This window comes from Danio rerio, chromosome 6 (assembly GCF_052040795.2).
Source record: "Danio rerio strain M-AB ecotype USA chromosome 6, GRCz13ab, whole genome shotgun sequence".
NCBI lineage: Eukaryota > Metazoa > Chordata > Actinopteri > Cypriniformes > Danionidae > Danio > Danio rerio.
The window spans coordinates 40288580-40314252 of NC_141026.1; the positions used below are offsets into that span (position 1 = coordinate 40288580).

General features: G+C 34.5%; 1 protein-coding gene and 1 long non-coding RNA gene across 7 annotated transcripts in view; both read right to left on the minus strand.

Moving 5' to 3' along the window:
• Positions 1 to 611: 611 nt before the first annotated feature.
• LOC141386320 (uncharacterized) lies at positions 612 to 6388 on the minus strand. Its single transcript, XR_015493944.1, has 2 exons — positions 2008 to 6388; positions 612 to 1959 (listed from the first exon to the last, which is right to left on the minus strand). It is a non-coding gene; the product is annotated as an uncharacterized LOC141386320 (long non-coding RNA).
• Positions 6389 to 7332: 944 nt separating this feature from the next.
• The window catches only part of gabrg3 (gamma-aminobutyric acid type A receptor subunit gamma3), a 234166-nt gene continuing 215825 nt past the window's right edge, over positions 7333 to 25673 (minus strand). For 3 of the 6 annotated variants that reach the window (XM_087257620.1, XM_087257622.1, XM_087257624.1), the window contains 4 exons: positions 25142 to 25294; positions 24333 to 24383; positions 14355 to 14554; positions 7333 to 9042 (listed from right to left, as the gene is read on the minus strand). In XM_087257620.1, coding sequence (XP_087113746.1) covers positions 8764 to 9042; positions 14355 to 14554; positions 24333 to 24383; positions 25142 to 25294 — 683 coding nt within the window. In that variant the 3' untranslated portion in view covers positions 7333 to 8763. The remainder of the gene's footprint in view (positions 9043 to 14354; positions 14555 to 24332; positions 24384 to 25141; positions 25295 to 25673) is intronic. The other 3 variants (XM_087257621.1, XM_087257623.1, XM_087257625.1) reach the window with 1 other exon arrangement.

Consider the following 25673-nt stretch of genomic DNA (forward strand, 5'->3'; position numbering starts at 1 on the left):
ACCATTTTAGTTTATATTTTGCTGGATTAGGATCTGATCGGAAGTATGGCAGTTTAAACAGTTTTATAGCCACTAGAACAATATATTCCAACGCAATCTTATGGCAAATACTGTACGGTGATAACTTTTTGATTTACTGGATAATTTGTATGAATTTGTACAATCTAATTGGTACAATTTTCTCACCACCAAATGGCAGTTGGGTTTAGGGGTGGGTTGGGTGTTACTACTTTTTAAAATCATACTTTTTCGTATGACTGAACTCGTAAGATTTAGCCACTAAACTGACAAAACGTAAAATACTTAAGTTTTCTTGTTAGTTCAGGCTGATATGGTCATTAGAACAAAAATTTCTCCCTGTCCCTGCTTTAAAAATACACCAAAAAGCGCATACTTCAAACTTGAGTTCTAGGAACCAAAGAAAAGGCTTTTTCTAGGTGTAAGCCTCCAATGATACACGTTGGTACTTTTAGAAAGAGTACCATCTTTGTGATAGCATTTGCAATTTTTTCTTAGTGTTAATCAAAAGTTAACGTAATCAACTGCTTAATTTAAAAGAATCAGCTTAAACAGGAAAGAATTTCTGAAAAAACAAGAGGGTGAGTCAATACTGTCAGAAAATTCATTTCTGGGTGCACTATCCCTTTAATAGGGCTGATAACACAGAACAATGGGTATTTTGATACACAGGCACTGAGGCTGTTATTGGCAGCTGCTGAGGCCAAAATCAATAGGGAATCGACTTGAACATTCTTGTACATCACTATAACTGGACTGTGCGCTGTTAATTACAGCGTTAGATGAGATGGTGAAAAACCAGATGAATAAATAAAAAATTAAATCTTCCAGCTAGCAAAGGAAACGTGCTCCTACTTACAAAATACCTTTAATTCATTGTAAATACATAGAACTAAGTCACTTATAAAGTGCAGGTAAGATTGCAGTGATATACAGAAATGGGAAAAAAAGAAAACAAAATTTTATTTCACAACTTCTGATTCACCTCTGCACTTTACAATTCAATTATAAAAAGAACTACATATATGAAAATAGCACAAGAAATAGAAATGAGTTCATAGACAGGCCAAAAACTCACATAAACCCTCTATTTTCAAATCCAAATGACAACCCCACTGACAACACTGCACATCGTGAGCACTCACAAACCATAGAAACATGAGAGAAATACACACCAAATTGTTATTGTAAACACAAAGCAATAATCTACAATGAAAGGTTGGGTGTTAATGCGAAAAAGAAATGTGCCTGCGTGTGACAAGGGCAAAATATACTTTTTTTTTAGTAAGCGATATCACTATTAGTACAGGTGTGATATTTCCCCACCCAAAACAGTACAGGCCACTGACATTAATTTAGATTGCTACTGATCTGACCACTTTAAACAAAAGAGGTTCTGACACTTTCATAAATGAGGAATTATGGTGGAATATCCTGTACTGTAGTGCATAAACAAATCCTAAAACTATTGAGCAAGATGAGTAAAACAAATGGGGGAGCCATCTTCACTGCAGATCAGTGAATGGGTTTTCTTTGGCATTCAGCCTTTAACGGACGACCTGCACTTTGAAGGTTTTAATAATCATACTGCATGTAAATTTCAAGGATGTAAAAGAGATAAGGGACAAAAATGGCTGCTTTTGAACTGGATTTATCCGGTCTGCCCGGAATGTGGGAAGGATGGAGTTTGAGTGTTTGGTGAATGCATGTTATATATCATTAAGGATAGCATCTCTAAAGCATCTCTCCACCCTCTAAAAGGTCACTTGAATGTAGAAATCTTTTGCAGCAAAACAAAACAAAAACAACTCAACATTATATTTGTTGCACTGAAAAAAAAACCCTGGCTTAAATGGTTAAGGCCCAATCCCAATTCTATCATTGTACCCCTTCCCCTGTGCCCTTGAAACAGAGTCTTAAGGGGAAGGGCAAAATTTATACCTATAAAATTTATACCTATATAAATTTCATATATTTCAAAATTTATACCTATAAAATGGGACACCATGCACACGTTATCATACAGTTGATGACATAAGACAGAATTATAACCCCCAGAATTATAACTCATCTCTGATAACTGATTTATTTAATCTTTGCCATGATGACAGTAAATAATATTGTTTTAGATATTTTTCAAGACACTTCTATACAGCTTAAAGTGACATTTAAAGGCTTAACTAGGTTAATTGAGAAGGTTAGAGTAATTAGGCAATTTATTTTATAACAATGACTATCAAAAAATATATATATCTTAAAGGGGCTAATAATTTTGTCCTTAAAATGGTGTTTAAAAAATGTAAAACTGCTTTTATTCAAGCCGAAATAAAACAAATAAGATTTTTTCAGAAGAAAAAATGTTTTTAGACAAACTGTGAAAATTTCCTGGCTCTGTTAAACATCATTTGGGAAACATTAAAAAAAAAAAAAAAAACAATTCAAAAGGGGGCTCATAATTCTGACTTCAACCGTATGTCATCGCAATCTCTTGCTTCATAAGAGATTGACAATGGCGAAGGATGATGAAACTTTAATACATTTATTTTGTATGTATGAATTTGTTTAGAAATTTTGGTTCGACTTTAATCTTTTAGTTTAAACGAAATTATTTGTTATTACTCTTTGTTAAGATGTTATTAATCTTTACATTAATCTATAGAACTAATCTTTTTTTTTATACATAAACAAAAATTCATGGCTTCCATCCCTACTTTTTAAAAATTTTAAACCCTTTTGGTTTTTGAGGGTGGTCATGAAAAATCTTTGTTTCCTAAGCCTCAAGCTAAAGAGAATCAGGACAAGGAGTAAAGGGAAGGGCTAGATATCCCTCGAAACAAAGATTTTTTTCAGGACCACACTTGAAACCAAGGGGTACCAAAATTTCCCAGAATACACCATCTAAAATGGTAGCATGGCTGCACACGAAAGTCAATAGATGCACAAATTAGTATTTTTTGTCATTATTATACATTTTTACAACAAACATGCATGTTTTAAAACATCCATATAACTGCGTTCATGTTATAACGTCATGCTTAAAAAAAATAAACTAAATAAAAAATAAAAAATAAATAAAACACAAAATTTTGCTATCTATAATCCCTAATAATAATTCCTGTGTAGTAGTCCCACAAAATTTTGTCACTCGATGACACTCGAATACCCTGTCAGAAAAGTCTAGTGGCTGGGAAAGACCTTTTTACATTGTATGGATTGTGTGTATTCATACATGAATATGGCCACGGTGTAAATATACAGTACAATTACAAGTTTTTGCCACATAATTTCATTTAGTTAACATAATATATTGTCACCTTAGAATTATAAGGTTCTATCTGACATTTTTATCAAAATTGAGGTAATGACATATCCTTTTTACATGACAAATTATTTACATTATGGGATGTTTTAAGTTGTTTACATTTTAGGACTTTTTATTTAAAAAAACAAATGTTACACACATACTGTTTGCTATGGAATGCAAAAACTTTGAAGCTCAATATCTCAAAATCATTAAGAACGCAGATAGAACCTTATAATTCTAAGGTGACGATATACCTTCAGTGATTTCCTAAAGATAAAAACCAAAAAAATAACGCAACTGCAATAACTACAGCAGTCATGATCGTCAATCGCATATAAAGCAAGAGATCTTGAATAAATACGATGACGTGTGCAGGTGTTGTGATGCTGTCCCATTTCTTAGGGATAAATTTTGGCCCTTCTTCTTCACACTGTTTTAAGGGCCAAGCAAAAGGGGACGGGGTTTTGGGGTGGGGGGGGGGGGGGGGGGTTTGTACAAAAATAGAATTAGGTTTGGGTCTTAATATGATATCCAGGAGTCACTTGAAATACTTTAAGGGCTAATGCACAATTTCTATTTCCTTCCTCGGAGCACTTCGTCATTGGAATTAATGTCATTATTAGGCCACTATAAAAAGCAGTGTAATTGGATTTAATTCCAGCATATGGCTTTAGGTAACTAACATGAACTTTTGGCAATGTCAGATTTGTCTGGGTGTGAAGAGCAAAAAAAAAAAAAGGCTGCTCTCGATCGATGGTTGAACTGCAACAATGGAAGTTCTAGCACCACTATAAATAAACAGCTAATAATTATTGTACGTCAAACTGAATTTAACAGCTGCAATAACAACATGTTGAAGCACTCACAGGTAATCATCAAACAAAGTGGATTGACACCTTCAAGAAGCCACAACGAAGAAAAAAAAGGTCACTACTTACAGTAGCATCATGAAATGCAAGAGGAGAATCGGCTTGGCAGCAATTCACAGCACATTTCTGGTTATTCAGAACATAGCGAGACAATCTTTGAAAAGATCACCTTATATGAGTACACGTCAAAAATAAGATCAAATAAAAACGTGACTTCAAAGATTAAAGTTATACAAAGTCCACAATGACGGGCGGAAAATGATTTGATTGATTAAATACTGATGTCTTCTGAAGGGTCAGATGGAAAAATGTTCCATTGAAAAGAAAGAAACACATGCTACAGTCAGTGAGGAGGAAAATAACAACAATATTGCCTCTGGTGTGCATCACACGCATTAACATAGTACCTATGAGACAATAATGATAATGAAGGTCACGACTACAAAATAATTAATCAAGAAAAAAAAGCTTAAGATTGCCTCAGAATGTTTTCAGCTAGTGTGAATCCTTTGGTAATGACTATAATTTGAAGTAGATACCTTATATTAATCCATTTGTCTTTCTCTAATGGATCATCTCACAGCATCTCTGTGCAGGTGACCCTAAGGCAACACAGTAACAACTCTTATTGTGAATTACAGTTCGGTAATGAGCACAGTGATTATGTAGGGTTTATAACTGCAGTGTGCTGAAAATTGCTTGGTAACACTTTACAATGCATTTCAATTCTCTTACATAAGCTAATGCATTAGGTAGCATGAAATAACAATAAACAATATACTTACAGCATTTGTGAATTGAAGTTTGTAATCATTTAAACATACCCCAATTCATTTTAATGTGGATAAATTATGAACACAGATCAGTGACTATCGGTATATTAATAAAATGACAATAACCTAAATCAATTAAGGCTGTTAAAATGTTGTTTATTGTTACTGAATTTATGCATGTGAAAAAAAAAAGTTGTAAAGTGTTATTTATTGTTTTGATTCCGAGTATTAATTATTAATTTGACACTTTATTTTATCAGCAAGTGGATAGTTCACTCAAAAATAATTGTCATTATTTACTCACCCTCGTTTCACCACAAAGCCTTCATACAGTATGCCACATTGAAATCCAGTAAAGTGGATAAATGGTCTTGTTGACAAATAAGTAAGCCCAGTGTTCGAAAAATACTGCATAATAATATTTATATACAATGAATGAAATTTTAGTAGACGTCTGGTTAGTGTGATTTTGCACACCATGATTTTGCCAAGTACGATGCGATCCTGGATTAGCATCTATGCTGATCCTGGAACATTATTTTTGTTCAAAAATGTAATCCATATCTATTCCCTACCCCTGAACCCGACCATAAGTGTAAATTATCTCCAAAACCATAGGTGAAATAATAGTTAGATAACAATCATATAGAAGTGCATAAAACTAACCGCAAGCCTAAACTTAGCATAAACGATAAACATATCCCTTAATTCTGATTGGCTGATTGGAATGTTGTTCCAGGATCAACAAAGACATTAATCCAGGAACATTCCCTACTTGGGGAAATCAGGTTAGCGGTGTGATTTCACCATGTAAATCATGTTCCTTAATTAACAACTACACACACAGGCCACTTTATTAGGAACACCTTACTAGTACTGGGTTGGACCCCCTTTTGCCTACAAAACGGCCTTAATCCTTCTTGGCATAGATTCAGCAAGGTACTGGAAATATTCCTCAAAGATTTTGCTCCATGTTGACATGATAGCATCACGCAGTTGCTGCAGACTTGTCGGCTGCACATCAATGATTCGAATCTCCCGTTCCACCTCATCCCTAAGGTGCTTTATTGGATTGAGATCTGGTGACTGTTGAGGATGTTACAGTGAACTTATTGTCATGTTCAAGAAATCAGTCTGAGATAATTTGTGCTATGCTGTCTGACATGATGTGTTAATCTTGCTGGAAGTAGCCATCAGAAGATGAGTACACTGGTCATAAAGGGATGGACATGGTCAGCAACAATAGGTACGTTGTGGTGTGAACATGATGCTCAATTGGCACTAATGGGCCCAAATTGTGCCAAGAAAATATCCCACACAGCATTACACCACCACCACCAGCCTGAACCATTAATACAAGGCAGGATGGATCCATGCTTTCATGTTGTTGATACCAAATTCTGACCCTATCATCCAAATGTCACAGCAGAAATCAAGACTCATCAGACCAGGCAACGTTTTTCCAATCTTCTATTGCCCAACTTTGGTGAGCCTGTGTAAACCGTAGCTTCAGTTTTTTGCTCTTAGCTGACAGGAATGGCACCCGGTGTGGTCTTCTGCTGCTGTAGCCCATCCGCCTCAAGGTTGGATATGTTGTGCTTTCAGAGATGCTCTTCTGCATACCTCGGTTGTAACGAGTGGTGATTTAAGTTACTGTTGCCTTTCAATAAGCTCGAACTAATCTGGCCATTCTCCTCTGACCTCTGGCATCAACGAGCCATTTGTGCCCACAGAACTGCTACTCACTAAAATAGTTTTTTTCATACCATTCTCTGTAAACCCTAGAGATGGTTGTGCGTGAAAATTCCAGTCGATCAGCAGTTTATGGAAGTCTCAGAACAGCCCATCTGGCACCAACAACCATGCCACATTCAAAGTCACTTAAATCACCTTTCTTCCCCATTCTGATGCTCGGTTTGTACTGCAGCAAATTGTCTTGACCATGTATTCATGCCTAAATGCATTGAGTTACTGCCATTTGATTGGCTGATAAGAAATTTGCATTAATGAGCAGTCGGACAGGTGTACCTAATAAAGTGGCCAGTGAGTATGTTGATCCTGAAACAACATTCCAATCCGCCAATCAGAAATAAGTTTACGTTTACAGTTTATGTTAGGTTTAGGATAATGTTCTTCTACAGATTGTTATCCAAATATTATTCCTCTCTGATTTTCGGAATGATTTACAGGTATGGATTATTATTTTTTTTAACAAAAGACGATGTTCCAGGATCAACATCGATGTTAATCACACCCACCTGGATTTTTTTCTGTAAGTCTTGCATAAATAAATTATTAAAATAATTAAATAAATTATAATCTTGACCCATATACAGTATTCAATTCAATTCATGATTATTTCCATAGATTGTGTCAAAGCAGCTTAACATAGACATTCTAGTAAATTGAAACTGCCAGCCCAGTTTTCAGAGTGAAGTTCAGTTTAGTTCAGTTCAGTGTGGTTTAGTATGATGGTGAATATAGTATGATAAAATCTTCATTTCAAATGAACTATCCAATGTATGCAGTGTGACCCAAGCTGCAAGTGCCAAATGTATTGCCATATCATAGTATGGGGCTGTAGATACAAGTCCAAGACAGGATAAAAAAAATCTGCAAGTAATTATATTTTTAAGTTCCAAAGACACTTACTTTCCTTGATTTGCTTTGGGTGGTGTTGATTTTGCCATTTTTGTTTTTGGTGTAGACACAGATAGCTGTGCCAACTCTAGCTGAACTGAAAGGTAAGAGTCTATGGAACTTAAAATTCATTCTACGCATGCACATTTTACCCAATAGATTGATATAATATGCATTTCAAAATAAAATATAAAATACTATATAATATATTACTTTGATCTTTACTTACTTTCTTTTGTGTGTAAAATTATGCTATAAAAATCTAGAAATATATGCAAACTTTTGCAATCTACCTACCGATTAAATTCCAAATATTACAAAATGGATCTACTCTCTCGCTGTTATTGTGCTGATTCAGGGTAGAGCTTAATACTATCATATGTAACATGCAGCGACAATGGGTTCTGACATGTTAAATGCATTAAAATAATGGGTGACTATAACTAAAACTTGAATAAATCCAAAAGAAAACCATCAGCGCTCAGTCAAGACCAGAAGATGCTCCTGCCATCATTTCTAAGATTTCTCTGCCTGATGGCTTCTCCTCCAGTTGAAGGCACTATAGATGGCTCTGAAAGCTCTGCTTACATGAAAGCCGGTCTGGTTTTGACTGATGGCTGGATGACATGTTCCCATTCAAGTGAACGATCTACCAGGATTGTAAGAAACACCAAAAGTCAGGGGGTCACATGCTATGCAAGGCATTTTTTTTAACTTACGCTGTCTTGGCCTAAGGATTTTTCGCACCTTGACTTCTTACAGTTGTTCTCTCAGCCATAAAAAGGACGAGATTGTGTGAGAGGAACATTGTGAATCTGTTTTTTTTCCCTGGTACCTGAAGAACAAAAGGCAAAGATCTCTGCCAGAGAATTGCAACCACTTAAAGAGCTTGTAGCAAAATCCATCCTGACCATATAAAAACAGCCTGGTTTTAAGGGTTTTGATTTATCTGCTGTAGCTTTCGGTTTCTGTGGTCTCATTTGTCACTTTCGTCTTCTACAGGAGAAGTCCTTGAATCACCACAGCTCAACTTTGATAACCAGTATCCGCTCTTTTGTTTTAAAACATACCTTGAAAAGTCCTGGTTTAGTCCATGCTTCGTTTCTGCTCTGACAGAACCAAAAGTCAAGTCTGTTGCTTCATGAGGTGTGTGGGAATGCTAAAGATACAAGTAGCCTACCCAGTAGACAACATTGAACAATAGGAAAGAGGTGGGAAAGAAGACACGAGAGTATGCATCGAGTTCCAGGATGTCTATATGCACACGGCCCTTTCGCCACGCTCCATCTTTGCACTCCTCGTAGCAGCAGAAGAAACTCTGGCAGTCTTTTCCGTCCAGGCACTCATAAACGCAGGCATCGTCAAACTCCTGCCAGTACATGGAGTTGTTGAGAGTGATAACAGTGGGAGGAGGACCCACGTCCAGTACCGAGTAGTTCTGTAGGACAAAAACAACACACTTACAATCTGAAGAACTCATTTTTGCAATATGCAAAAAGAAAACATGAAATATGCAAATAAGCACTTGAGTAGAAGTACAGATATGCTAAACATATTACTCCACTAAAGGTATAAAGTTCTAAATATGAAAGTTAAAGATGCAATTATATTTGAGTTCTACTCTATCCTCCTCTAATAATAACCCTTGCATTAGCTGCTCTATATATCTACCTATCTGTCCATTTGTCTGTCTCTGTTTGTCTACACCAGATATGCCCAAAGTAGGGCCCAAGGGCTAAAGTTGGCCCATTGTAACCCTTGAGTTGGCCCACCATCACATCTGAGAAGAGAGGAAGAATGATAGAGGGGGATGGGGAGTTATTGCTAAGCTACAAAAAAAAAAAGTAACTAAATGTTTCAATTAAATGTTGTAAATGAATCCGAGTTTTTAAAATATAAATACTAGGGTTGCACGATATTGGAAGAATTACACATTGCATATTTTTTTTATTCTGCAATATATATTACGATATAAATACAATTTTACTATGATTTGTAAAGTAACTTGGATTGTAAAGCATTTTTAATTTTAGATTGATTTGGAAGATTATGTAGAGCAGTGGTCACCAAACTTGTTCCTGGAGGGCCGGTGTCCTGCAGATTTTTGCTCCAACCCTAATCAAACACACCTGAACAAGCTAATCAAGGTCTTACTAGGTACTTGAAACATCCAGACAGGTGTGTTGAGGCAAGTTGAAGCTAAACCCTGCAGGGACACCAACCCTCCAGGACCGAGATTGGTGACCCCTGATGTAGAGGAATGCCTAAAATATGATAATCTACAAGCATAGATAAATTCAATAAAGGAGAATCAAAATCAAGGCAAAAACTAGTGTAACTCACTTCTGTTATAGATTCGATTTTTGTTTTTACTTAAGTTCATTATAAAATGTAAACTGGTATTAGTTCTCATAATGCAATGTTTTCAGGTTATGTTTAAATTTTATTAATTAAATTAGGAAATTACTCATGGCAACTATAATTACCATTGGCCCACTAGTCTCAAAATTTTGGTTTTTGGCCCTTTATAAGAAAATGTTTTGGGACCCCCTAGTCTGCACACACACAGACACACAACTGGTTCTTCTGCAGCTCTTTGTGGAAGTTCAGTGGTTCTTTGACTCTTATAGAGAAGCCAGTTTAAGTTATATATAGCACCCGTAGTGGTTCTTTAGTTATTCTTTGAGGTGGTTAAGTTACTACATATCACTATCTTCAAAAATATAGGTGCTATGTAGCACCCAAAATAGTTCCCCTATGATTACAAGCCAAACAGCTGCTTTTAGTTCAATCGAATTCAATTCATGTTTATTTCTATAACACTTATACAATATAGATCGCGTCAAAGCAGTTAAACATAGAAGTTATAATAAATTAAAACTGTGTCAGTCCAGTTTTATAGAGTTTAGGTTCAGTTTAGTTTAGTCCAGTGTGGGGGAATTTTCACTGCTGGAAGTCCAAACAATGAAGAGCAAATGCATTGAAGTCCCAGTTAGCTAATGAGATTTAGCCCAATTTTTAAAGTGTACAGTATATGAATTTATTTAACATTTTTGATCTAACACTAATAATCTCTTTTCTATTCAATTTTTCTACCTTACAAGGCTTCAATCCTCTAAAAAACACTTTTAATGAAACATACTAACTATTGTTTGCATATACAAAATAAACAAACACAGAAAAATGCTTTGCACACAAACTGAGCACTGCCTTGCATCTCTGGGCGATTTCTAAAGTTTTTCTACAACAATAATTACAATATTCCACAAAATTAAAACAAATAAATGAAATACACCAGTGATTATGAGTGATTGTCTTTGCATTTTGTGTGCACTGTACACAATACATGACCCAAAAGAAATACAGAAGTGTATGCTCATGCATCTAATCTTTGCCGTAAGCAAAATAGAGCCTTCACAGGGAGCTGTCATTCAAATCGTAAGATCATGGTGGCTTTTAAGAGATTCCACTCACTTGAACTAACAGTGTTTTCTCCGGTGGGCAAGGCAAGTGTGACATCAGTCTCTCACAGGCAGGTACAGCGACCTCAAAATCTGAGCGTGGCTGTCTAAATCCTTCCTCTAAACCCTTTAGATCATACAGCTAAAACTCTCCAGCAATATTCTGACACTTATTCCCAGTTATTCTTCTCATTACTGTGACTACTAGCAAAGCATGGTAATTAAGCTGCCGAAAGATAATCTATGTGAGATCACCTACAGTATAGGGTGATATTTGTTTTGTGTAAAATTGCTATGGTAATTATCCGTGCTTCGGAGCAGAGATAAGATCTAATCAAAAAGAGTGATTGTCGAGAGTGGGGAAATTTCAACAGAGAGACACAATGAAGAAAAAAGTAAGATGTGCTTGCTCAACCATGATTTAGCATCGTATTATACAACTAAATCAGCCTAATGAAATCCTATTTCCATAGCATCCAAAGAAATCGCTTTTATCAAATACATAAGGAAAAAGAACTTCTGCCTGTATATGCTGGAGTAAAAGCCTATCACAATTTTTTTTTTTTTTACCAAAGTATAACACTTGTAGACTTGTAGCATAGACATTCTGCATTGAATGGGTATTATATGCATTATATAGTGTAAGGATGTAATGACTAACCTGACATATTCCACCCAGGCTCATTATTAAAAAGTACCCCTATATACATTTCTGGAAATCGCAAAATATGTCCCAGGAGTTTTTTTTTTAATTTTTATTTATTTATTATATATATATATTTTTTTTGCAGTTTTTGTTTTCGTGAACCTACCAGAGGCAGCTGTGCATACTTTTTCAGATTTCAAATTTCTCTTACGAGTGCCATTCGCACCTGCTGTTCTCGCGTAAATCCACCAGAGGCCGCTGTCGACTGACTGACTTACCGATCTCCCCACCCATCGCCTTTCCTAAACCCAACCGATAGGGTTTTCAAAAGCACCAATTGACCTGTTCACCCCCTTCCCTAAACCCAACCGAAAGTGTTTTCAAAAGAAATCCAGAAAAAGAAAAGCCCTCGCCTAATTTTAACCATGTTTTCAGATCTTACCACATTCTCACCCTGTTATATTACTTTACTTATTTTTGCCTTTTGTTTTTGTTCTACCTGCTTTCTGGAACTAATCTTCACCAGACTTGAACCCTGTCGTCAACTGCTCTTAGCGTTTTAAGTCCGCTGACGTACATGGCGAGCTACTGGGCAAACTGGCAACAGTGTAAATGCCGTCAACATGGCGGGAAGTGATCAGCTGGTAGTGCGAAAAAAAACAGAAGCCATAGGCAGTGTTATACTGCACCGTAGCATTCGTTTTGAAAATGTAATGCAGCAATACATAGCTCTGGCTACATAATTCACACTTTCCAGGAATGCCTACAGGAGTACATTTTCACAACGAGCCTGTGTTGATATTAATACCAGATAACTTGACTCAGACTGGTCAATCATTGCTGTGTATACAATAAATATGCATGAAGACACTCTGTGTAAAATATTAAGCAGCACAACTGTGTATGCTATACAACATTGAATATAGTAAATACATTTTGACCTGAAGTGGATAGTGTCTGCTTTAATTTCAGCTTTGTCATAGACATAATTATTAGCTATCATGTGAAATTCATTCATTCATTCATTCATTCATTCATTTTCCTTGGCTTAGTCCCTTTATTCATCAGGAGTCGCCACAGCGGAATGAATCGCTTACTTATCCAATATGTGTTTTACACAGTGCCCTTCCAGCTGCAACCCAGTACTGGGAAGCATCCATACACATTCATTCACACACATACTCTTCAGCCAATTTAGTTTATTCAATTCACCTTTAGCGCATGTCTTTAGACTGTGGGGGAAACCGGAGCACCAGCAGGAAACCCACACAAATACGGGGAGAACATGCACACGGATCCGGGGAGAACGTGCACACTCCACACAGAAATGCCAGCTGACCCGGCCGGGAACCAGCGACCTTCTTGCTGTGAAGCAACAGTGCTAATCACTGAGCCACCGTCTCACCACATCATGTGAAATTGTAATTATTTTTTAAATAACGCCCAAATGCTGTTTAATAGAGAGTTTTCCTGCAAAAAACACAACAGTTTGAATAACATATTTATTTTAACAAATTTCTTTTGTTTTTGCTATGACAACACATGATAGTTTACTTGTATTTTACAAGATACAGTACTATCATTTAGCTTAAAGTTTAATTTAAACACTCTCTTCATTTGGTTTAGATAGTTTAATTAGACAAGTTCATTGTACAACAATGTTTTTTTTCTGTAGTTAACATAAAACAGGGGCGAGGCAGTGGCGTAGTAGGTAGTGCTGTCGCCTCACAGCTATAAGGTCACTGGTTCGAACCTCGGCTCAGTTGGCGTTTCTGTGTGGAGTTTGCATGTTCTCCCTGCCTTTGAGTGGGTTTCCTCCAGATGCTCCGGTTTCCCTCACAGTCCAAAGACATGCGGTACAGGTGAATTGGGTAGGCTAAATTGTCCGTAGTGTGTGTGGATGTTTCCCAGAGATGGGTTGCGGCTGGAAGGGCATCTGCTACATAAAAACTTGCTGGATAACTTAGCGGTTCATTCCGCTGTGGTGACCCTGTATTAATAAAGGGACTAAGTCGACAAGAAAATGAATGAATAACATAAAACAATTTAAGAGGGCTTTTAATATTGACCTTGAAAACTTATTGAACTAACACTGCCTCAAGAAGACAACTATAATAAAATTTATGCTTATAGTGCAAAAGTATTCATATTCTTTTTTTATTCTATAAAAACACACTGCAAAACACTAAAACTTTTTAATCTATTCTTTATTCTTTGTATGTTTTATAGATATATTTTTAGACTATTATTCTATAACAATTAATGATAATTAATGTTAATTACACAAACACACAAAGTAAAACTTATATCAAAGCTATCATTAAAAATCCCTTGAAAATACTGAGTTGTGGTTTTTTAGGTAATGATGCACATCCCTACTCTCTCAATCAAAACAAAAAACAAGCTGATTCCAAACTAAAAGAATTAACTCCTGAATAAATCCAAATATTGGCCATGGAATATGTCAATATATATCTTTACGAAATGAAATCTAATAAATATCCAGAATCTCATGGCGTTCCTGTACCAGCAAGACAGTAAAACCTTACATATCATATCATGTGAACAGGATACACAGCTTTCACCTAAAAACAGAACCCAATCTCAGCAGCATAAAATCACTGATGCAGAACAAATGCTCACCGATCGTTTGGTCTTGTTGCAGGTTGGTCTGCGGGCGCTGTAGGAGTAATAATTGAGTGTGGCATACTCCATGAGAGCCGCGAAAACAAACAAGAAGCAGACAGTGACGAACAGGTCCATCGCTGTGACATATGAGACCCTGGGCAGCGATGTCCGAGCCACCGTGCTGAGAGTAGTCATGGTTAATACCGTTGTTATTCCTGCATAACCAGAAGAAAATATTAGACGGAAAGGCTGGTGACAGGGGAAATGTCTGCTAATGAAAAATATGAGCTAAATCACCTAATGCGTATGCTGACATTGTTAGCATGTGTAAAATGTAGTTTGATATCTCGGCTGAATAGAAAACACTGTCATTTTTTGGCTCTAAGCAAATTATGCTGTGCTATTTTACTCTGCAGAGCTGATTAAACGCCATAAGACTCCATTGCTTTGGCTGTTATGAGGCAGGCATGACAATAATGTAACTTGTACATAATCATGTAAATGAATTAAGCTTATTGGAGAATTTTTATCAATATAATGTGTGTTCCAATTATTCTAGTGTATTCAGTCTTGCTGTAGTTTTATATCTGCTCTACTATTTTATTCTCATGCATTTCAACTATTCAAAGTGAGACACTTAATGCAGGTCATTATGTCATTATAACCATTATCAATATACATCTCATATGCACCTTTTTAAACCATTTATCATGAATGTCATTATAATATTATCACTATTATTAAAATGATACTAAGGTGATACTAAGATACTAACTGCATTTATTTGATCAAAAAACAAAGATGTGAATAATAATTATGTAAGGAATAATAAATAATGGGCTGTTGAATTATTAGTAGGGTAATGGACCTTGAATGTGCATTACTTTCTAAGGCTTTCATGGAGTAAGTCAATTATTTCTTTTATTGTTACCACACTAAAGATGCTGTTCAGATTTTGCATTATAAAAACTTATCAGGTATTTTGTTCACTTACTACTAATTTGTGCACTACTAGTTTCTTAAACATCTTTTCCAAAGTTTTGATTTGATTTTTGACAGTGGTAGGCTACAAAGCAATTCAGAATGATATTATGGAAGTGTAATGCAATCAAGACATGTCTGAGAGTAATTTAGCCTTGGGGTTGAATAAAGCATTCAACAACCCTGCAGTACAGGTATATCTTCATTTATATATGCAGCATCTTACTGTACTTCATAAGTAGGCCCACACAAAATCTGCGCACACAGAAATCCACAAATTTCGGCAGATTGTGAGCCCATCATTAGGTCTATGTATTTACTTGTGCAAATGTGTGTAAATTTATATTTACTCAGTTTTTAAAATTGATTTCACTAATGTTATGGTAACATATTATTACTAATATTAAAGTGTTCACGGGATTTATTTACAATACAGTTTGTAAAGTAATATTTTCTGTCTTTTAGTAGATAAATTATATGAGAGACTTGCTTTGTTTACCAAATAAGTGGACCTAATTGCATTTGCATTGTAAATAAATATTACATGTATAATGTATTTTTTTTTATTTCGCGTATTAAGTTTTTAGTTATGATACTCCCAAAATCATTCTGCATAAATCTGTGTGGATTTTTTACATAATTTTCCACAGAAATAGCAAAAAATGTCTGCAGATTATGTCTGACCCTACTCATAAGTAGATATTCTGTACATTGTGATATAATAAAAAGCAATGCATTTCCATACTTTGCCCTCCACTAATATTGGCACAAAAAAGTTTATTATTCTTTTGATATTTTGCACACACACACAATTCTCACTGATAACAAACAATTGTTAATATAGCACAGTTTTATATAAAAATGTAAAATTATATATATATATATATATATATATATATATATATATATATATATATATATATATATATATAACATATATATATATATATATATATATATATATATATATATATATATATATATATATATATATATATATATATATATATATATGTTAAATGCATGTGACATTATTATTAACACACCTATGACCTCACATGAGAAAATTGTAAAGTACAGTTCTATTGATATTTAAAATAAAATTGTACACCTCTGTGACTAGGAACACAAATTTGTTCAGCCATTACCTACTGTTTCACATGGCTATAAATATGTGGTATCACATACAGTAGGCCAAACTTTATCACAATGGGTAAGATCAAAAAACTGTGATTTAGTGACAAAGTTTATAAATGAGAAGTATTTTTAAGAAAATGCCAAAAACACTGACAAGGCCCACAAACAGGGCAATAATTAAGAATTCAAGTCACGTGGAAGTGCTTTGAATCTGACTACACTGTAAAATATCCATAAATTAGCAGTTTTCAATATTTTATGATTCATGCTTTTATTTTCCCCCTTTTATTTGTGCTTTTGAACTGATTTAGATGACCTTGGTCTTTCTTCCAACAACTTTTAACCATGAAAAGTTAGAAGAAGTGACTTTTACGAACAATTTTAATAGTTTAAAGTGATATATTGTCTGGGTTGGGGTTGTATATTACAGAACAAAAAAAAAAAAAAACGGCTAGTACATTATTTTTTATTTTACAAACTTATTTCTCTATATATTAATTTCTTATACATTATATTATTTCAAACTACTAAAATGTCAATAAATGTCACTTTGTTAAACTGTTCATTAGAATTTTAAACTTTAAAAGTTGACAGAGCAGTAGTAAACATCCCATAAAGCAATTCACAACCGTAAATAAATGTAAAACGCTTATGAATCATGAAATACATGAATCATGATATTTTTTACAGTGTAGTAGAGAAGTATGTCTTTTTTACTACTGTTAAGAGAAAGGTTTAACAAAAAAAAAGCTTCAAGAATCAAAACTGGAGAAGTACAGGAGTGAGTTGGGTCTTGTCATGGGGACAGAAAATCTCCAAAACTACAATCTGACATCTGAGGGACGCCAGTATTTGTCTAGGCCACTATAAAGCACCACTACAGCAAATTCCATGCCTTTATTGTTATTTTTTTCTTTCAACAAGATAGCGTTCCAGATGCTGAAGTTCTTTTGTTGTGTTTCATAGGAACAGAGACACCTGCAAATGAAAAAAAATATCCACCCACATGAACAGACAGAATCTGAGAAGCGAGTACAATCTCAACTCTGCTCTTGCATGGGCATTTAGAGCTGCCTCAGAGAACCAGTGACTGTGCCCCTGTTTTGCAAAGGTTTCTATGGAAACAAGCAAGCTTCATCTATTTCAGACAGAAAATTCGCACTCCATTTCTTTTTTTTCCTCAGCTGTTGCTGGTCATTACCTTCACCTGTTAGACTGACCTCCCCTCATACAGTGGCACTTAGTTAAATGACTGCCTGCTTGAGTTAGAAAAGCATGTGAATGAAATATGCATTTCAAAATGGTACTATTTCCTGAACAGCTAAGCTCCATTTTAGCCTCATTAGTACTCTGACATTTTTATTTTATTTAATTTTTTTTTGCAATGGATAAGAATGGCATAATAGCTGGTTAACATTGTAATTCTGTACTTTTCCATGATGGTATAGCCTGGCTGTTGGGTTGTGGATGAAAAGAGTAACTATTGACTTTAGAACAGCAGTTTACTGGGTTTATTGCTGCTTTACTCTTGGTTTATTAAACTTTTCTGTGTGTAACGATTTCTACCTATTAAAATTGACACATTTTTTATTATTATCAACATAATTTAAACTATTGTTCAATGTCTCCAAATCCACTATTATTTCCCAATTAATTAAAAACATATCAAAAATTTGATAAAAACTGGCAAACTAAGGAGTTATATCAAACCACCAATCAGGGGTGCATTTCCGAAAACCATCGTTAGCCAGCTAAGACAGCAAGTTCTGTTGTTACAAACATAGTTCACTGATTTGGGATTTCCTAAATCCATTGTTTCAATGAACATTCGAAAACTTGTTTACAACTACACTGTAGCTGTAGTAAGAATCATAGTTCCTGGCTGTGTTTTATTCCCCATCATTCCTCCTAAGCCCTATTTATTTAGAATATTACAACATTTAAACTTAGAATCATTAAAAAATCATTAAAAGCATCTCTCTTAAGCCTCATTAACACTACAAGTGACTCGCAGCGGCAAATCGTAAAGCGACCGTTTATTTCAACAGAGAGCGAGCGACTTCCAGCGACCTCATGAGCAACAGTGAGAGTTGGTGACCAGGTGGGCGAGTCAAGCGACGCAACAAAGTTAAGAATCCTTCAACTTTAAGCAAATAAAGAGTGACAGCCAATGGAAGCACCAGTTCAACAGGCCAACCAGGCCACTTGTATTCATGCTGTACATACGAAACACAGACCTGCGTTTACAGCAGATCCCCACCCAGAGCAACAGGCAACTATAAAATCGCTGCTAGTGTAAATGAAGCATTACATGTAATTTGCTTTTAAAGTATATATTACAGTTCAGTTTGAGTGAGATGTTGACAATTGGGCTCCATTCTTTGAATACATTTGTGCCATTTTGATTGATGCCGTGGCTCATGACATAAGCTATAGGTGACCTAAGGAAAGTGGAATCTAAGTTACATCTTAAAAGCTTGTAAAAACAAAAATATACAGGTTACTTTAATGGTTTGAATTTTATAGGAGCATAGGCTATTTACTAATCATATATATGTACTGTATTGGGCCTATGTGCTAGAAAATGACTGCAGTGGTTTTAATGTGTCAAAGTTGTAAAAATAATTGCCAAAAAAAACATGCTTAAAAAACTAAAACCATTAAGATGATGATTTTTATATGGTATTAGAATATTTGTTAGCTTTTTGTAAGTAGTTTTATGTTTTAGAATAGGACATGGAATATTTTTAATAATATTTGTAAAGCAAACATAGTCTTATATTTACATATAATTTGATTAATGTGTAAAAGGAGCGCTTGTTTTAACTAAAAACAGTAAGTTATAACAAAAGTTATGGGTTTTTTCCTCTAAAGAAGTTGTTACTCCACTCCATTTAGAGGGTCATTGAACATTTTACACTATGGTTATAACTAATGTGATAACGTGGCTGTTGAATGCCTTGAAAGTTGCCTAGATTGATCTTTAGAAATACTTTAATTCTTGTTACTAAACATAGTATAAATACAGTATATTTAGTCACCTTAAATAATACACACTTCTATACACACATCTAGACACCCATTTCTTATCTTTCCACAGTATTAGGCAACCTTCTGGACCTTTCTTTGGTCATGCTAATGCACCTATGCACAGAGCGGAGAATGTGTAAGACAGACACTGACTGCCCAGACCAGTAGACCTCTGGGATAAATTTGAACAATGATCTCAGTGAGGCTCTTATGTCTGAGAGGAAGCAAATCCCAGCAGCCGTGTTTCAACAAAGTGGAAAATCTTCCCAGCAGAGAGAAATTTGTTAAATGGAGAAAGAATTACCTATTATTGCCCCTGGTTTTTAAAAATTTTAAAGCACTTACAGTATTAATCTATTAATAATCTTAAAAGCACTCTTCTGCTGATAAAGCACTCACATAGTGTTGTCTAAAAATGGATACAAACATGTCAGAAACACAAAATCTTTTTGTTGTTTCAACCAATTGGATTAACAATTTATAGCTATGTGTGGACATTCAGTCGATATAACACAAATGTAATGTTGCAATTAATAAATTAATTGATCTTAAATTCACGGCTTGATGTTGGATCCCTAAATATGTTCATCTTAAACATGTTGTCTCAATGACGAATATATTTAGGGTTCCAACATCAGTGTGTGAATTTAAGATCAATTAATTTATTAATTGCAATACTATATTTGTGGTATATCGACTGGAATGTCTGTGCAGCTGCTTCTATATAGGAATGACTAAGAGAAAATTAAAATTGAGATTAGCATAGCATAAAAATGCGATCCACACTTGTAATCATAAAAATCAAGGTCATATCAATCCCAGTTCCTTAAAAATGGTTGGCATAGACCATACTAAATATAGATAGAGCAACTAAATCTTTAGGTTTAAATAGTGTAAAATCAAGTGTGTGTGTGTGTGTGTGTGTGTGTGTGTGTGTGTGTTTATGTATGTCCATGCATGTTTATGAGCATTTATTTGTACACTATTCTAGTTTATTTGTTTATACATATTTTTATGGTTTCATTTCATATACATTCAAGTAGTATTATTTGAGAATTATGTTGTACAACACATTTCCTCTTTCAATGCTGAATTAATAATGATTGTTGAGTTGACTTTGAGTTCAATATATTATTTTAGTATTGTTTGGATATTCTAAGTCATGAGATCATAGTGTTCAAAAGAAACTCCAGACGCACCTGATCTCCCTGACCCTGATGAAGGCAAGTGTTTGCGCAGTTTAAGGGAATAGCCATGTCAATAAAGAGTTTTTAATATTTTTTTACACATTTTTCGAGTGCCTTAGACTGAGTTTTACTATTTATTCTGATAAATTCCTTACCCAAAGAGCACAGACACATTATTTAAGCTACCCCTGAGCACTTTCTGTTTGATCATGGGTTACATTTCTTTAATTTGAAAAAAAATATATAGTAAAAATTATTTAGAACATCTATAAAAAATGTTCAAAAAAGAAGATTTTATCTTGTCCCAGACATGTTTTTATTTAGCTTTAAATAACACAATAGTCGATGTACCTTTATTTAGTTACAAAACCAATTTTTGAATAACACTGGTTTCCAAAACCATGACAAATGAAAAACATATCGTATTTTCACCAACTGTCCTTTTCTAAAGGAAAATAATGCTATAATAGTGATAAAACTTTCAATTCAAATCGGTAAGAAATGTTAACAGACCTCAATAGAATTAAGTAAATATTAACAATGTATTCAAACACTAGAAAAACTATAGAAATTCTGAATTTTCTCACACTTTCTCTCTTGTTGTAGTTCTAAAAATCTTCTATACTACGCTAAACAATAACTAATTTAATACCACAAATATTACTGCAGTATAGGGGAACAATATTTTATGACTTACACTTTTTGATTTTTGAAACACTGCAAGCCAATTAGAATCCATCCTACTTTAAAGAGCTCAAGAGCATTTAAAACTTAATATAACAAGCTGCAGCAAGTGTTAATAATAAATAAGATTATTGTGCTTTGATGTGATTACACTGTTATCATTATAGTTAATGTTTTAGGTGTGAAAAGAACTGCTTGTGGTGGACTGTCACCCTAAACATGACCTCTCACCATTCTTCCAGGTTCTGTTTTGGTCACATCCTTTTCTGACCTGACATTTCCACAGCTGTAAGCCCCAAACCCCCCTCTCTCTCTCTCCCATTTTATCTCGGCTGCCTTTCTCTCTGGACGTCATCGATCAACCGGACGCCTGTAAAGCAAATCTCTACTTTTTCTCCTACTCCCTTTCTTTCTACTGAAGGTGTAATGACTTCTTTTGTCAGACAGATTAATTGCATTCATCCTTCTTTTTCTTCTGCAGAGTATGTTGCCAGTTTATTTCTTTTCTTCCAAACATATATTGTGCAGGTCTTTGCTTCTCATTTTCTTTGCATTGAGCTACAGTATAGTATTGGTGAAGATAACCAATTTGTCAATCTATGATCTTGTTTTTTTTGACCGTCACTGATCCTGCTTGTTAGTTTGAGAAAACTCGCTTGATCTGTGGTGTGCTAATCCAAACAAGACAGAAAACACTCTTAAAAATAAAGGTTCTTCATTGACATTGATGGTTTTAAGAAGAACTTTTAACATATTTTCTATTCATTAAAGTTTGTTTAGAGTGGAAATTTACTCAAAAAAGTGACATTTGCTTTTTGTTCAAAGTACTTATTTATATAAGGAATAACACAATTCTTGAGTTTTTTTTTAAAACAACTTCATTGTTTTGTTTAATCCACTTACATTTGTAAAAACTGAAAAGTTAACTTAATTCCTTCATGTTGCCCCAACTCAAATCGATTGTGTGGAACCCAGCAATTTTTTACAGTAGAGGCTATTTTGTAAACTGTTCTTTTATGTAAAAATGCTATTTTTTTTTTTTTTTAGGAACTGTTCACTGAAAGGTTCTTCGGATATCAAAAATAAATTAATTCATTAATTCATTAGTCCCTTTATTAATCGGGGGTCGCCACAGGGGAATGAACCACCAAATTATCCAGCAGTCCTGTGCTTATTTACATTGCTGTGTCTTATTTTGTGTTGGCCATGTGCTCTTCTTGTCTTTCCTCGTTTTCAGTTACCCAGCCCTCTTTTTTATACCTTTTTAACCTGATTGTTTTCACCTGTCTTTCGTGTGCTTTGTTCTATATATTGTGCTGTTGTTCTCATTTCTTTGCTGGTTTGTTTCATGTGAGCTTGTCTTGTATCCTTGCGTTGTATCTTTACTGAGCTTTTTTTGTCTTGCCTGTTCTAGTTCTCTTGTCTACTTATTGTTTTTTTGTAGATACTATTTTTTTTGTTTCTAGTGTTTACTTAATTTTTTGTTCTAATCTTTATTTTACTTTTATCCTTACAACCATTTTTGTTCCATTTTTCTGTCAGTCTTAATCTTATTAGTAGTTGATTATTAGTTGTTGTTTGATTTGATTAATAACTCTCTTTAAGAATCTAGAGGTCTTCATTACAGTTTTGTTTGTCAAATTGCCCAAGTCAGTCTTTCTCTCCTAGTATTTATATTTTATTTTATTATATTATTATTATTTGTATATTATTGCTGCCTGTTTGCTGTCCTTTTTTGTGTATTATAATTTTCCAGTGCCATTCCGTGTCCTGACCTCAATGGCCTGCCAGTCTGGAGTTTACATGGCTTGGATCTGGCTCTGGTTCTGACCACTGTTGCTCCTGGCTGGCTGTCCATTTTAGTACCATCTTGTCTCTACCACTGGCTTCCTTGTGTTGTTGCCCCTACCGTTTGGATCGTGTCTGTCTACTTGTGCCTTGTTGTGTCAATAAACGGCTTAGTGTAGTTCATTGCTGCAACTGGGTCTGCTTTCTTGCAACCACCCGTGACACCAAATGCTGAATTTTAAGCATCAAATTGATGCCATTGAAGTTATTATTAATGTTCTTCACAGTATGAACAGGTTCTGAGATACTTACTAATATTATAAAGCAACAAAAGGTATTTCAAAATGTAAATAAAGCCCTTAAAATAAATAATATGGAAATGAATGACGCAACAGTCAAAATTAAACAAAAAAATAACTTAAAATACAATAAAGTGCAATTACTGTGATAGATAGATAGATAGATAGATAGATAGATAGATAGATAGATAGATAGATAGATAGATAGATAGATAGATAGATAGATAGATAGATAGATAGATAGATAGATAGATAGATAGATAGATAGATAGATAGATAGATAGATAGATAGATAGATAGATAGATAGATAGATAGATAGATAGATAGATAGATAGTAAAAAATCCATGTAAATTTACAGTTCCCATATTTTGTGATTCATGTTTTTTTCCCCACTTATTTAAGCTTTTGACTTGCATTATGGGACCTTGGTCTTTCCTCCAACAACTTTTAATCTTGAAAATATGACTTTTATGAACTCTTTCATTAGTTTAAAGTGTTATATTTTCTGGGTTGGTGTATATTATGCTGCAAAGCACCTGGTAATAAGCTGCCAGTACATTTTCTGTACTTATTGCAACTTATTTCTCTACGTATTGTTTCTTAAACAATATCTTTTGTCTAACTGCTAAAATGTCAATGAGTTCACTTTCTTAATCTGAATTTTTAACATAAAAAATTGTCAGAGCAGAGATCAACATCCCATAATGTAATTCATAACCACAAATAAAAAATAAAAAAATAGGGAAACTGGTAAAAACAGATTTTTATTTTACAGACAGACAGACAGACAGACAGACAGACAGACAGACAGACAGACAGACAGATAGATAGATAAAATAAATACAACAATGAAAAATTTTATGAAAAAAATAAAAGAAAAATTACCTTGACAACAGTGACATTTACCAGGACAGGACATGGACTTAAAGCAGGAAACTATAAAGAAATGAATAAAGCCAACAAAAACATGAACGTGTGTTTGTGACACAAGAATGAATGTGAAAAAAGACACCCATAAAACAGCAGAAAACAACTACCAAGACAACATATCGTTCCCTTTTTATAAAATGGATTTTACAAAATTTGAAAACAAATAATGCACTGTGCTGCACTCACCGGCCACTTTATTATGTACACCTGTCCAACTGCTTGTTAACGCAATTTTATAATCAGCTAATCACATTGCAGCAACTCAATGCATTTAAGCCCATGTCATAAAGTGCAAATCATCTCAGACATGACAATGAGTTCACTGTACTCAAATGACCCCCACAGTCACCAGAACTCAATCCAAAAGAGCACCTTTGGGATATGGTGGAACGGGAGATTCGCATCATGGATGTGCAGCTGACAAATCTGCAGCTACTGCGTGATGCTATCATTTCAATATGGACCAAAATCTCTGAGGAATATTTCCAGTAACTTGTTGAATCTATTCCACGGAGGATTAAGGCATTTCTGACAGAAAAAAAGGGTCCAACACAGTACTGGTAAGGTGTACTTAATAAAGTGGCTGGTGAGTGCTTATCAATCTAGATTTTTGTATTTATTAGAACAATAATTCTGAGTATTCACTATAGCCTTAAACATATTTCACATCAAAGTGTATTTGCTGATTTGAAATAACAGTGAAATAAATCATGAAACATAAATGAACCGCACAAGGATTAAGTGTCTGTATTTACCACACGTACCTAGTGCTGTTCTAGCTGGTGTTGCATCCTTTTTTATCCAGAAGGAGACCCAGGAAAGAACCACAGTCAATATGCAAGGGATATAGGTCTGAATTGTGAAGTATCCCATTCTTCTGCTAAGGTCAAAATATACAGTCATCACCACATAGTCACCTAGAAAGAAAAAAAAAATGTGTTGCAGATAAAATATATAGTTTTAAAAGAAGAATAAATTTCTGTGAGTACATTATTGTACTTGCAGCAAATCACTAGTAACTAGTAATACACCTCGGTTTTCTGTGTTAGCAAACCAAGTCTGCAAGGTCACATGGCATTTAAATTAAAATTTTCTTTGACAAGCCCTCTTGTCTGTTTTTATTTGTGTATGTTTATAAAAGGGTCATCATAACCTTGAAAATATCCAGGCATGCACTTATGATTGCAACATTTTAAGAGTTTTATCTCTCTGTTGACTAGAATTTTGTAGTGTTTTTCAAGGCCATTTTTAAGAAAGGTTTTTTTATATGAAATAGTTGGAACTACTCCCATTTTA